This window comes from Salvelinus sp. IW2-2015, linkage group LG18 (assembly GCF_002910315.2).
Source record: "Salvelinus sp. IW2-2015 linkage group LG18, ASM291031v2, whole genome shotgun sequence".
Classification (NCBI taxonomy): Eukaryota; Metazoa; Chordata; class Actinopteri; order Salmoniformes; family Salmonidae; genus Salvelinus; species Salvelinus sp. IW2-2015.
The window spans coordinates 44,818,463-44,833,754 of NC_036858.1; the positions used below are offsets into that span (position 1 = coordinate 44,818,463).

Below are 15,292 nucleotides of genomic sequence, written 5' to 3' on the forward strand. Positions count from 1 at the left end.
CTGGATTTTTTTTTCCTCATTTTGTCTGTCATAGTTGAAGTGTACCTATGATGAAAATTACAGGCCTCTCTCATCTTTTTAAGTGGGAGAACTTGCACAATTGGTGGCTGACTAAATACTTTTTTGCCCCACTGTATTGTAGTGACGTTGCGCAAGTTGGAAGCTGTATTTTTCTGGATGAAACGCGCCAATAAATGACATTTTGAATTACAGTGGGAGAACAAGTATTTGATACACTGGCGATTTTGCAGGTTTCCTATTACAAAGCATGTAGAGGTCTGTCATTTTTATCATAGGTACACTTCAACTGTGAGAGACGGAATCTAAAACAAAAATCCAGAAAATCACATTGTATGATTTTTAAGTAATTAATTGCATTTTATTGCATGACATAAGTATTTGATCACCTACCAACCAGTAAGAATTCCGGCTCTCACAGACCTGTTAGTTTTTCTTTAAGAAGCCCTCCTGTTCTCCACTCATTACCTGTATTAACTGCACCTGTTTAACTCTTACCTGTATAAAAGACAACCTGTCCACACACTCAATCAAACAGACTCCAACCTCTCCACAATGGCCAAGACCAGAGAGCTGTGTAAGGACATCAGGGATAAATTGTAGACCTGTACAAGGCTGGGATGGGCTACAGGACAATAGCCAAGCAGCTTGGTGAGAAGGCAACAACTGTTGGCACAATTATTAGAAAATGGAAGAAGTTCAAGATGACGGTCAATCACCCTCGGTCTGGGCTCCATGCAAGATCTCACCTCGTGGGGCATCAATGATCATGAGGAATGTGAGGGATCAGCCCAGAACTACACGGCAGGACCTGGTCAATGACCTGAAGAGAGCTGGGACCACAGTCTCAAAGAAAACCATTAGTAACACACTACGCCGTCATGGATTAAAATCCTGCAGCGCACGCAAGGTCCCCCTGCTCAAGCCACGCATGTCCAGGCCCGTCTGAAGTTTGCCAATGACCATCTGGATGATCCAGAGGAGGAATGGAGAAGTCATGTGGTCTGAAAATAGAGCTTTTGTGTCTAAACTCCACTCGCCGTGGTTGGAGGAAAGAAGATGAGTACAACCCCAAGAAACACATCCCAACCGTGAAGCATGGAGGTGGAAACATCATTCTTTGGGGATGCTTTTCTGCAAAGGGGACAGGACGACTGCACCGTATTGAGGGGATGGAGGGGCCATGTATCGCGGGATCTTGCCAACAACCTCCTTCCCTCAGTAAGAGCATTGAAGATGGGTCGTGGCTGGGTCTTCAGCATGACAACGACCCGAAACACACAGCCAGGGCAACTAAGGAGTGGTCCGTAAGAACATCTCAAGGTCCTGGAGTGGCCTAGCCAGTCTCCAGACCTGAACCCAATAGAAAATCTTTGGAGGGACCGAAAGTCCGTATTGCCCAGCGACCCCCGAAACCTGAAGGATCTGGAGAAGGTCTGTATGGAGGAGTGGGCCAAAATCCTGCTGCAGTGTGTGCAAACCTGTCAAAATTAAGTTCTGCTTTTCTGATGTATCAAATACTATTGTCATGCAATAAAACGCAAAAATCATTACTTAAAAATCATACAATGTGATTTTCTGGATTTTTGTTTTAGATTCCGTCTCTTATAGTTGAAGTGTACCTATGATAAAAATTACAGACCTCTACATGCTTTGTAAGTAGGAAAACCTGCAAAATCAGCAGTGTATCAAATACTTCTTCTCCCCTCTGTATGTGTATGTATGCGTATGTATGTATGTGTATGTATATATATATACACTCAGGTATGTGTAAGTGAGTGCTGTTTTTTTGCTTTGTCTCTGTTGTTGTATGTCTTAATATGGGTGAAAATTGTGAAATCCCAATAAAAATACTGTTACAAAATACACACACTGTAATGTACAGTGATTTGAAATCTTCAACATCAACTTGAACTGCAACTGGCGTTAACTTTGTATGTTTTCCTTTCAGCTAAAATAAATACTACTAAAGCCAACTTTTAGGACTAGTGGACTAGTGGTAGCCTCGAGCCACAGTAGCTATATAAACCTACTTCGTCCCTCATTAGCATCAATATTCTCATGGCTATTAGCCAATTAAATCCTCATATTGCACTGAGATGATAGAAGTACCATGATCCTGAGCCTGTAGATGCTTGGCGATCCCCAAGACCAGGTAAAAAAGGCCAGACAACACTTTGGGTCAATCCACAAACTACTCATCTGGAACATATTGCATGAAAGACAATGTCTTGCCACGCAAAAACACACATGATGTGAAGACATACTGTGCAATGAAATGTCTGTACTAAGCTTGAATTATGGCAGCCACACTAGCTATATTATGCCATTCAATTTCTGCTGGAGAAAACAATGAACTCATCCCCCATTTTTTTTATTGGCAATGACATACTCTGTGTAATGTCAATTCTCCACAGTAAGTAGTTGATATGCAGACAATCGATGTGGGTTCAATGTGAACAGCTATGGCAGAAGACACCTGTCAGTCTGGCCTCGATGAATAGCTGTGCCTGCCAGTGTTCTAGGAACACTGATTCACACTGAATAATAGAGATCTTTCCTTTTGTCTGTGCTTTCTTTCTTTGCTCCCAGAACTGTAATATGTATCTGGTTAGCAACAGCAAGCACATGACTCTAGAGACTAGCAGGGGAAAATGTTTTATTCTGATTTACATCTTATACATATTTGAGAAATAAATTGATGTTTCCTCGGCATGTGGATTTGAGTGCTTGTACATTTCTAAGTGCATGTTTCCTAGGTGTTTACTAATCTTCTGCATACTGGTGTCTGCCTGTATCTGCGGAGTGTTTTCTGAGAGAAAGCTGAAGTCAAGGCTCTTCTTAAAATGTGTTGTTTTCCCTTCACCTTAACCCAATCAGTCCTGAGACCCCAGCAAAAATCAGTTGTTTATTTATCTGACTTTCATTTATGTCCAGCCCTTATATAGTTATAGTATTATAGACACTARGGTTGGTACCAACGGACGCAGAAGACATCGGCAAATCCAATGGTGCAACCTATAAGTCTGTTTCAAAGGGGTTAGAAGTCCTAAATCACGTCGGCGTGACAGTGGGACTCATAAGGTTAAGTGGATTCTGTGATCTTAATTTGTCAAAACAGAACACAAAACAACTGCGCAAAGCTCAGAGTAACTACCCTGCTGGGCCTTAGATACCTAATCATTCAAAGCCTCAAAGTTGCATTTGAAAAGATCTCTGAGAAAACTCTCTCAAAAGCATGGTCAGACAATTTRCCCCACTCCTCCTTCCAGACACATACAGAGAGGCTTTTATTAAAGGGTAATCGATTTTCCGGACATGATAGACAATAGATATTTATGTACTGTATCTTTTGGGTATGAAACAGAACACTGTGACTTTTAACTGTGTGGAAGTAATCAATCTTAAAACAAAACAAATTAGCAATTAACAGGATTATTAATTATTTAAGCAATAATCCCCTCGAACCCGGGATTTATCGTGTGACAACTCCCGACAAGGGCTGCTCTGAGGCCCAAGGCGAAGCCAAGCGCCAGGATACTGCCCTTTGAGGGAGTTGTCACAAGATCTTTCCCAGGTTCGATGGCATTATTGCTTTTATGAAATGGTTTTCAACATATTTATACAAATATTAATTAAATGTTTTCATTCAAAACATTATTTTAACAAGAAAATGTGTTTTTGCAGTCTGAAGTTGCTACACAGGCGGGCTGGTCTTTGTAATTATTTTCTACTGTTTAGACCCAGTCGTTAGTTCTAATCGTTCAATTCATTTGGCGTTGCTATCCTATTCAAAACATTGACCTGTAGTTAGAGATTCAATGATGATGAGAAACAAGAACTTTAATAAATGAAGTGAATAAATATCCAAAAAGCCTACATAGGCAACAACTATGTTTGGCGAGTCATAGCTAACCAACCGTCAGAATTAGARGTTCAACGATGTTCATCAAACGTCAAATTTCAAAGTGTTTAAGGTTAAGTTTAGGCATTAACTCCAAATTCTTAAGGTTAGGCATTAACTCCGAATGGTTAAGTTAAGGGTTAAGGTTTGGGATGGCTTAAAACAAAAATTTAAAAACAACCATTATTAGATTTCAACCTTTAAAATCAGAGGCATATGCATTCAATCATCCGCCGTCCCCAATGACATAGAAAAACTGAAACCTACTTGAAGGTATTAGCACACACTGTTGCCCCTAGTAGCCGGTTTACAGTTCATCTCCCGATGTCCTCAGACATGGATGGATGTCGAAAACTGACTTTTATCATGGGTGACCTGCCTGGATGGCACACGAGTGGAAGAACTGTCCATGGTCCTGGCATTGGTTGGTGACAGCCAATGTTTTCCTCTTCTTTGCTGGCACGGGAGAGATTATATTTGTAAAATGATACACTGTTGCACAGGTTGTAAAGGCAGACAGGTAGGTTTATACAACCCCCAATTGTTGTAAACCAAAAAGTAGCATGTAAAAATAATGTGAAGACACTTTTTCCCAAGGGAGACATTATGACACAACTCCCTAAATATCAACCAATCAGCATCCATGATCCAAACAATTTGTTTTATAATATTGAATAATGTGTTGCCGTGTTTGAACTTTCCCTTGAGGCGCTAGTCCAGACAACGCATAATCTCCACCATAGGTGTCAGCAGCTTGAATATCAATTATCTCATTCTCGGAAACTAGAATTAATCCATGTGAGTCATTTGACAACTGAGCTGCCTTTTCTGACACTTCGGTCATTTAATAGAATGACGATGAAGGAGTGGTAGAATCCTGGGAGAATGTCATTGATATTTGAAAAAGGTTCAACAGAAAAAAGGGACCCTGTTTTCTCCAACCATTCATCACAGTACTGACACCGGTCACAGGAGAATATCAGTGTGTGCAATGGATGATCAGATTTTTATGACAATTACCATTTTCTGATGTCTATTCAGCCTGCATCTATTCATAGAAAGGGGCAAACTTATCATTTGAATTATAATTATATGTGTGCTACATTCACTGTCTGCAGTGATTTACAGTTTATTGTTGCGTTTTTTGTCATAAATGTGGTATACACTATWCTGATTGCAATTTWKAAGACAACAAAAGTATGCCACGAAAAAAAATATGAATGTATTGCGTTGCCAGTAAATGCAGTAAATATACCATCAAATAGTCAATGATGTCAAAAGTTGACAGCTTGTGTGACAAAATGAAAGCTTGTAAATTGTATGGGGGCGGCAGCGTAGAAGTGGTTAGAGCATTGGACTAGTAACCTAAAGGTTGTAAGATCAAATCCTTGAGCTGACAAGGTACAAATCTGTCGTTCTGCCCTTGAACAAGGTAGTTAACCCACTGTTCCTAGGCCGTCATTGAAAATAAGAATTTGTTCTTTACTGACTTGCATAGTTAAATAATGGAAAAAAAATACATTTGAATTACTTCGATTTTTGATTAAATCCAACAAAACCTACTTTCTGTCTTAATGAGCTCAATTTTATTTCCAAAACTCTAAATAATGAATGTTTCCCTGATCATCTCCATACACAATGAATGTTTCCCTGATCATCTCAATGTGTAATGAATGTTTCACTGATCATATCCATGCATAATGAATGTTTCCCTGATCATCTCCATGCCTATTGAATGTTTCCCTGATCATCTCCATGCATCATGAATGTTTCCCTGTTCATCTCCATATATAATGAATGCCACCCATACTTATTAGTCAGTCAGTCATGCTTTTTGACTCAACCAGTCCCTTTGGCCACTGTGTAGGATGGTCACATTATGCATCACTGAGTGATCTCACAGATCCATGTGCAGACAGGGACACAAATGGGTCTTTGAAATCTTACAGCAACATTCACTCAACTGAAACAAAATAACTAGAGGGTGAATGTATTTTCTGAAAAGAATGAAGCATTATCATAACTTTAAAATAACAACTGCCTACATCAACAAATGTAAAGTGAACCGTTGACAATGTGAAGAAAAAAAACATGCAGTAACAGTGCCCCCATCAGCTCAGTTAAGGAATTCACTCAAACATGTACAGTGTAAATTGAATATAACTCATGGCCTGTTAATATAATGCTGACAAAAACATAATCCAGAACAAGCAATGTCATCTCTGAGAAATGAAGAAATTTGCTGAATTGTACAACATTTCTGAACAATTGCGAAATCTGTGAATTCCCGAAAGTCCACAGTCTGGCCCATGACTGGGAAACTGGTCAGTAGCAACAAACTTTGTACCCTCCCCAAATTCCAGTCAGTGGTTAAATACACCAACGGTGGTTACAACTTAGACTGAGGGAAGAAACAACATTGACAACATGACACAAACTACAACAAGAAGAGCTCTACTTTGCTTTTGCTCACTGACAGGTAAGAAGGCAAGCCATGATGGGGTAGAAACTTAATTGAGCCTTCATATTCATTATATGTGTTTGAGTTTATGGTAACAATGTATTTAAACACAGTAGGCCTACATGCCGAGTATCAACCTGTCACATCATGGCACTAATTCTTCAATCAGCAGAACAACTATGCATTGGCAGAGACAAGGTTGAGACTGTTGTGTAATTCGGAATGTTTTTTGTGTCTGCCAGCTGTCCTCTCATATGCTGTTGCTCAGGAGGAAGATGTTGGGAACAATAGCTGCTCCTCAACCACCTTGATGTTTAAACAGCTCTCTACTCAGCTTGCAGTATGGATAACTTCATCACTGAATTTAGTCTAAAAACTGTTTAATCTGTGGTCAACTTTTACCAATAATGCAATGCTGATTAGTTGCTCTTGGTAAATCTAACTTGAAGTTGACATGTTTTGGTACTTGGATTTCAAACAGATGTATGACATCTCTTTCCACTATCTGTCAACAGGAGGCAACACGATGTGCTGAAAACATTACTAGCGAGTGGAGCGATGACCAGACTGCTGTTGTGATTAACTCCCTACAAACACTGACAGTCATTCTACAGAAACATCAAAAAACAGGTAAGAGTCCTGAGCAAAACACAGATCTGTGTACAATAAGAGTTTGTTGCTGACAAATACTTTATTGGCCCCAAAGAAGCTATGGCAGAGCAAAGGGTCTCTTTTAGTGTAACCCATAATTACATTGGCTTTACTTTTTTCTTTCTAAATGTATTACCTAAGTAATTATTGTGTTTCTGTGTGTTTTCCTTGTATAGTTTGCCAGGACGTTGAGCCCAAACAGTGTCCAGCTGCAGTAGCCCAGAGTAAAGGAGGACTTGTGTGTGTCACCATCAACAAGAGGCGTTACTGTAAACCCATGTGCAATGAGGTACTCTTTCCTGCAACATCACAGGCCTATGAGCTAAAAGCCTCTTATAATCACACTGTATGGTGGCACAAAGATTAAATATGCAGTATTCTACAATAGGCTATTCCTTTATATGAAACACAAACAGTTTCTGCAACAACAAAAAAAGAATTTCTACAGAAAAATGGGGGAAAGTAAAATAAATAAATAAATGTTTGGTCCTTAAAGGGATACTTCAGGATTTTGGCAACGAGGCCCTTTATCTACTTCCCCAGAGTCAGATGAAATCGTGGATACAATTTGTATGTCTCTGTGTCCAGTTTGAAGGAAGTTAGAGTTGGTTTTACGAGCCAATGATAACTAGGGCTAGCACAATGGCTGGAAGTCTATTGGTATCTGCTAGCATTCTAGCAAATTATTAATTATTTGCCATATTTGCCTCATTAATAGTAATGTATTCACTACACAGGGCTATGACTTTGCGTTCTTGAGGAACAGTCGTCTGTATGAGGAATGCAGTGCAGACACCAGATTCAAATGGACAACCCATTACATTGGAGGGAACAAGCTGGCCGTTTGCAACAGTAAGTCCCCTCTGTAAATCATCTGTAAAGTCTCTCTGTACCTCCACAGAAAGGCCATGGTGGACAGCTTGTAGAGCTGTAATATGTAATACTGTAACTAAAACATCCTCTCATTCTGTTGTAAAGTATTAAGTCATATTYAAATATTGATGACATTTTCCAAAGTCAATGCTGTTCAAAAGTGGTAAGAATGTGTGTCCCTTTTTAAATGCAGAATCCTCGAGATCTATTGCAGGAGCTAAAACAGCCTACTTTCCCAAGAACCAGGACTGCCTGACTACCAAGAGTGACAATGATCTTGAGGCTCAGCTCATTGAGCAGTTCAAAAATGAGCTGAAGGACATRGAGGGAAAAACAGAATACTCCTGTCTCGTCTGTGGATAACCATAACAGAGAGGAGTGAGACTAGAAGGGAAAGCTATAAGTGGAAATGAATGTGTACAGTTTGCAACAAACCCACCCAATCTGTGTGACACCTAAACCTGAAGTGCTGGTTATTAATATAAATATCGTCACACAAAGTAATGTTGCTACAGAAACATGACATGTATTACAAAGACAATCCACAAGTCAGAAAAAGAAAGTGACGATGAKAAAAGAAAAATAAGCACATTTGACATTAAACCATTTCTTCCATACTTCTGTTCTGCTGAGCACAAAGATATCAATCGTCTTCATTATTCTCCTTATTAATGTTGAGAGTTTTAGCAGCTCGTAAGAGTGCAAGGATTATCGTAGCAGAGTAAAATAAATCGTATCTCTGTCAACTTGAACGACATATGAGGTTTAAGATCCTACTAGCTCTGAAGCGGTAGACACCAAACGTTCTTCATGCAGGTTGCATATTTCTTATTTGATGTCCTTCAAATTCAAATACAAAACGCAGTTGTTAAATGATCAGACTACTATAATCTCAAAGGATATATAATAAGCATTCTAAAATCCCAAGTGATGTGAGGATTAGCATAATACTGACAGTTCAAAAGCTGCAAACCACTTTGTAAAATGGCCTGATTTGAATGAATCCGGGTCATAATCTGAAGTCAAGGTCAGCATAGCAAAGACTCAAACGGGATTTGAACTCATTAACTATTATATCATAAATCAATCAATTAATGGTCAATCAAATTCAGGGATGACATGGAAATGATCTAGAGAAGATATACACTAGACACAAAAGTATGTGGACACCCCTTCAAATTAATGGATTCGGCTATTTCAGCCACACCCGTTACTGACAGGTGTATAAAAACAAGCACACAGCGATGCAATCTCCATAGAAAAGCATTGGTGGTAGAATGGCCCTACTATAGAGTTCAGTGACTTTCAACGTGGCACCGTCATAGGATGCTACCATGGGAGGAGATGGGAGGAGATATTGGACGGAAATGGACCCTGGAGACAGGCTGGGGAATATCGCCGCCCAAAAATGGAGCCGGAGGCAGCTAAAGCTGAGAGGCGGCGATATGAGGCAAGGCAGCGCAGCAGGCATGAGAGGCAGCCCCCCCCAAAATTGGGGGGGGCACATAGGGAGATTGGCGGAGTCAGGCGATAGACCTGAGCCAACTCCCCGTGCTTACCGGAAGCAGCGTTTTACTGGTCAGGCACCGTGTTATGCGGTAAAGCGCACGGTGTCTCCAGTGCGCGCTCATAGCCCGGAGCGCGATATGCCAGCCCCCAGCAAGTGCCATGTGAGAGTGGGCATCCAGCCAGGGCGGATTGTGGAAGCTCAGCGCGCTTGGTCTCCGGTGCGCCGTTTCGACCCAGGGTATCCTGCGCCGGCTCTGCGTACTGTGTCTCCGGGGCGCTGGGASMGRMCAGTTCGTCCTATGCCTGCGCTCTGCCCGTGCCGGGCTAAAGTGGGCATTGAGCCAAGTGGAGAGGTGCGAGTGGTAAGCACCAGATCTCCAGTGCTCCCCCACAGCCCGGTTCGACCTSTGCCTGCYCTCTGGAGGGGCCGYGCTAKAGTGGGCATTCAGCCTGGAGGAGTGGTGCCAAGACTGCGCACCAGAGCTCCAGTGCTCCCCCACAGCCCGGTTCATCCGGTGCCTCCTCTACGCACAAGGCCTCCTGTAGGTCTCCCCAGCCTGGTGGGCCCTGTGGCAGCCCCACGCACCACTCCTCCAGGCTGAATGCCCACTTTAGCCCGGCCGCTACGAGGGCGCCCAGTKCGGGGCTCGCTACGAGGGTCKCCAGTTCGGGGCCCGCTACGAGGGTGCGCTTTGGTCCGATTCCTCTTRATCCGACGACGCCACCCGTTACAGGCTCAGCCGCAAAGTGGTAGGCCACACAAGCTCACAGAATGGGACCGCCGAGTTCTGAAGCGCGTAGCATGTAYAAATCGTCTGTCCTCGGCTGCAACACTCACTACCGAGTTCCAAACTGCCTCTGGAAGCAATGTCAGCACAAGAGCTGTTCGACGATAGCTTCATGAAATGGGTTTCCATGGCCGAGCAGCTGCACACAAGCTTAAGATCACCAAGCGCAATGCCAAGCATTGGCTGGAGTGGTGTAAAGCTTGCCACCATTGGACTCTGGAGCAGTGGAAGCGCGTTCTCTGTAGTGATGAATTACGCTTCCGTATCTGGCAGTCTGACGGACTAATCTGGGTTTGGTGGATGCCAGGAGGATGCTACCTGCCCCAATATATATAGTGCCAACTGTAAAGTTTGGTGGAGGAGGAATAATGGTATGGGGCTGTTTTTCATTGTTCGGCTAGGCCCCTTAGTTCCAGTGGAGGGAAATCTTAACGCTACAGCACACAATAATACTCTAGACGAGTCTGTGCATCCAACTTTGTGGCAACAGTTTAGCGAAGGCCCTTTCCTGTTTCAGCATGACAATGCCCCCGTGCACAAAGCGAGGTCCATACAGAAATGGTTTGTCGAGATCGGTGTTGAAGAACTTGACTGGCCTGCACAGAGACCTYACCTCAACCCCAATGAAAACCTTAGGGATGAATTGGAACACCGACTGCCAGGCCTAATCACCCAACATCAGTGCCCGACCTCACTAATGCTCTTGTGGCTGAATGGAAGCAAGTCTCTGCAGCAATGTTCCAACATCTAGTGGAAAGCCTTCCCAGAAGAGTGGAGGATGTTATAGCAGCAAAGGGGGGACCAACTCCATATTAATGCCCATGATTTTGGAATGAGATGTTTGACGAGCAGGTATCCACATACTTGTAGTGTATGTTGGATCCCATAATCGTCAATTATATAAATGAGTCATTGTGTTGGTACTACAGTACTATACTGAACAAAAAAAGCAATGGAACATGTTTTCATGGGCTGAAATTAAAGATCTCAGAAATGTTCCATACACATTAAAAAAAAATGTATTTCTCTAAAATGTTGTGTACAATTTTTATTTTTTTTAAATAATTTTATTGGGAAGATCAACTTTAATATTGCGGATATATTGTGGCTTCCATCAATGTAATTGTCTTCATCATTTCCAATCCCCCATACATTTTTTTCTTAAACATATACTGTATATAAAATATAGATTTTGAATATATTTTCCTTTATTATTTTCCCCTAACTCTACCACCCCTCCCCTAATTGGAGTGAACTACTGGACAACAACACTTACTGTAGGCTTCTACTTCCAGCTTATACATACTATATACCTTTTACGGACACAGTCTATTTTACAATAGTTGTCTTTAGTTTGTTTTTAGTCCCATTCTTCAGCTACCCTCAACCCCTCCCATCTATCTCTGAAGACCATCCATATCCGGCTTCTTTACCTGTGGGATCGTCTGATTCAGTCACCCAGAGAGCTGATGAAACTGAGGATAATTTTTTGTCTGTATTAAAGCCCTTTTGTGGGGAAAAAGTCATTCTGATTGGCTTGGCCTGTGTCCTCAGTAGGTGGCCTGGCTCCCAAGTGGTTAGGTATTACCCTCTCAAGCCCAACCATGGCTGCGCCCCTGCCCAGTCATGTGAAATCCATAGATGAAGGCCTAATTTATTATTTAAATTGACCGTTCCATGTTGCGTTTATATTTTTGTTCAGTATAGTTGAACAAGAGCATCCTTGTCTGTTTTGACACAATGTGTGGCGTCAAATGGCCTCTAGAGGGCAGAAAATAATACAACTAGCAATCTCTGCAAACATTTTACAGTTTTAATGGACTTCGCTCTTTATGGACATTTATGACCATTTAATACAATTATAGCCAGGGATCATGTTGGGATTTTGTAGGTGTAAAAGTAACTCCTACTATTTTTCCTAGAAATTCAAAATACGAAACCTCAAGGAATATCACTGACATTAGTAATTCATTCCTCTGATCTGGCTACTTTGAAGTTGAATARTACTTCTTCAACTGGAAACAGAGACCATTGACCAACATCAAATCAAAAACATATACATGTACACTCAGTGTTGGGGAGTAGTGAACTACATCTAGTTCAACTAGTAGTTTAACTACATTTTGCAGTAGCTTGGTGGTAGTTGAGATAAATTCAAACCTAGGATTTGTTTTTAGTAGTTAATTACTTTTTTTGCCATGTAGCGGTGTAGCTAACCACTGGAACCTACACCCAATTTTTTTTTGCACAAATAAAATATATGTGAAGTAGGCAAGAATTGCCTTTCTTTTTTGGCATCAGACCTGCCTAATTCTCACTTGAAGCATAGTTTTTGTGTTTAACAGGCTAAATTACACATTCTGTTAACATCTGACTCCAGAGTGATCTGTTTTGGCAATTTTTTGTCTATGACATTTCAGATTTGGATATGATAATTTAACACAAAGTAGTTTGAATGTGGTGAACTGCTTTTTCAAAGTAACTTTAGTTAAGAAAACAATATTTGTCTTAAGGCTATCTTTAGTGTAGCTTAAATTCTTCCAGTAATTGTTAGCTTGGTAAACTGTATTTTCAGAGTAGCTTCCATAATTTAGGCCTAGACAGTCATCTGATTAATTTGTATTTTCATGGAAAAACAAACATAAAAGTCCACATTACAGTYGAGTACAGTAACTCTACTGAATATTTTTTGGTTATTCCTGTTCTCTGATTCTAACTGATATGTTGCTTCTATCTCATTCTTTTCATAGTGCATATAAAGATATTTAKTGTACAGCCCAGTTCAATCAGATTTACTGTACAATATGATACTGCAACTACAATAGTTTCCACTAGAGGTCAGTCTCCAATCATTTTCAGGGGTAAAGAGTTAACATGGGTTGGTAAAACAAATGCATGGGATTTGCTCTTGTTCTCTCTATCACACAAAAAATAGCATCCCGTCTCAATACCTAATATATGGCTAAAATCCTATCATGTCTTGGTAACAACATGTTTAGTGGGTAAAGCAAAAACCTTCAATGAMCTGACAGTAAAACACAAAATAAGTACTGTGACGAGAACTGTGAAGTACTGTGAATATTTTCAAATAGAAAAATAGTAAAATACACAAGCATTATGTTTTTTMGTTTGGTCTAAGGGTTTGTAACGCTTTGCTGGTATTTGGACACTGTMTGAAATTCCATGAGAATTGGGGATTCTTCTGAGACAGTGTCTGCGATAAAAATTGGCCTGTTACAATGAAAGCAATTGACTTAATTTGAGGCTCATAGATTTGAATATCTCAGACGTGATTACCGATTGCAGGAACAGGATTCAAAGCATAGGGCTTCTCTCTCCTTCTTTGTGGATCCTTCTTCAGCTCTCCTTCTTTGTGGATCTCCAGATCCTTTTTTAGTCTAAGACACATTTGGAATGTTAAGCCGATGAAAAGCTAGTTTCTCATTACACACGTACATTAAATTTAACATAAAAAATTGTCTGACAGATACTACAACCAAATGTTGACCGCGCCAGCATATTGGAAATAGAGATTGGCTTGCACACCTACACTTTTAAAAGACAGCACTCATTAAAATGACATGCATTCAATCAATAGTGATAAAAACTCAGTTTGGGTCAGCGTTTAAGAAGATTAATGAACACCCCCAGGAGGAATTATCATAACAGTGAGTGTAGCTTCCCCAAAAACCCCATCCTCAGCACATCCTGTGGACTAATCAGGCCGTCAGTAATGAAGAGATTTGTGGGACAGAGAACAGAACATGCTTCCCCCACGTATGATTTAAAAGCAGGGGGAGGCAAACACTGCCTCCCTGGGACAGATTCTGTAGCGATACATCCTTTTCATTAAGCTCTTCACATGTGAATCGGAGCTTGTTCTTCTTTTGACCGAATAATACGGGCAACACATCAAAGTCTTAATTAATGGGATTGGAGTAATGCTGCTTATTTACACCACCTGGTCTGAAGAGTGCCCGAGAGGCAGTTGGGTGCACGTTCATTCAACGCTTCTCAAACAGAACCATATACAGAATGAGACAGGAAGACAATAAATGTGCAAAAATTTATGACTCACACACCAAATACCCAGAGCCTTGCTGTTCTGTCAGCATTGCTGATATGATCCTGGTATATCGTTAAAACAGTCCTCACATATATATTGTATATGCTTCCAAGCACATTTGTGATCTAAGTTCTGACTCCATACACACCCCAGGATAAGCCTTGATTTAGCAGTAATGGACCACTCTCCTCACGCAAACGCTATACACGCAATGTGTAGTCAGTGAGGTTCCAAGCAAGGCACTGGAGTCTTCAGGCATCTTACATGCCTCTCATGGGTGCAGCTGGCCAGTTTTGATGTGCAATTGATTACCTTAAGCAAGTGCTTTCTGTGAGGGGCTTCTGGCTGACCATCAGAATCTCTTGCTCTCAGTGACTCTGTCATTGATTTAGACTATTTCAGCTGGCTCTCCAGGTCTAAAATAAACAATGATTAACAACATTACACATACCTGTCATACCTGTCAGCATTGTGCCCGGCCCGCCACAGAAGTCGCTAGAGCCGATGGACAAGAACAACACGGCCGGCCAAACCTTCCCCTATCCCGGACGAAGCTGGGCCAATTGTGCGCCACTTCATGGGTTCCCGTCCGGCCGGCTGCGACACAGCCTGGGATCGAACCGTCTGCACATGTCCTACAGTACGTTGTCTTCACATTGTTTGTTTTATCTGGTGGATTGGCCTTCAAACATTTACCTGACAACAGACCTGGATCAAATATGTACCTCTCATAATGGGTTCCAGTCCTTGTCATTCCAAATGGAGACGTCTTTTTCTCTGCATGGACTCCATCTCTAAGACAGAGGAAAATACATTTCAAGGGTCACTATAAAGCCTCGGGGTTGGCCAGAACAGTGCAGGTTAGTGTAGCATCAGGTTATATAATGTAAATAAATGATTAATTCATAAGCTAGCCATACCCAATGGAAAATACAATTACCAAACTTCACATATTAACAGAAACAGTGGCTCATTTACCTTTGTTTAAAGAGTTAACCTCTCTAAGTTAAGAATCTAGATTG

The 15,292-nt window shown here is 41.2% G+C and overlaps 1 protein-coding gene across 1 annotated transcript; it reads left to right on the top strand.

Moving 5' to 3' along the window:
- Window positions 1-6,290: 6,290 nt before the first annotated feature.
- Window positions 6,291-8,524, top strand: si:ch1073-126c3.2 (uncharacterized). The gene is made up of 6 exons (XM_024008379.2): window positions 6,291-6,401; window positions 6,626-6,723; window positions 6,899-7,013; window positions 7,211-7,323; window positions 7,772-7,886; window positions 8,101-8,524. Exons 1-6 carry the CDS (start codon window positions 6,350-6,352, stop codon window positions 8,268-8,270), a joined length of 663 nt encoding a protein of 220 aa, XP_023864147.1. The 5' UTR covers window positions 6,291-6,349; the 3' UTR covers window positions 8,271-8,524.
- Window positions 8,525-15,292: the final 6,768 nt, after the last annotated feature.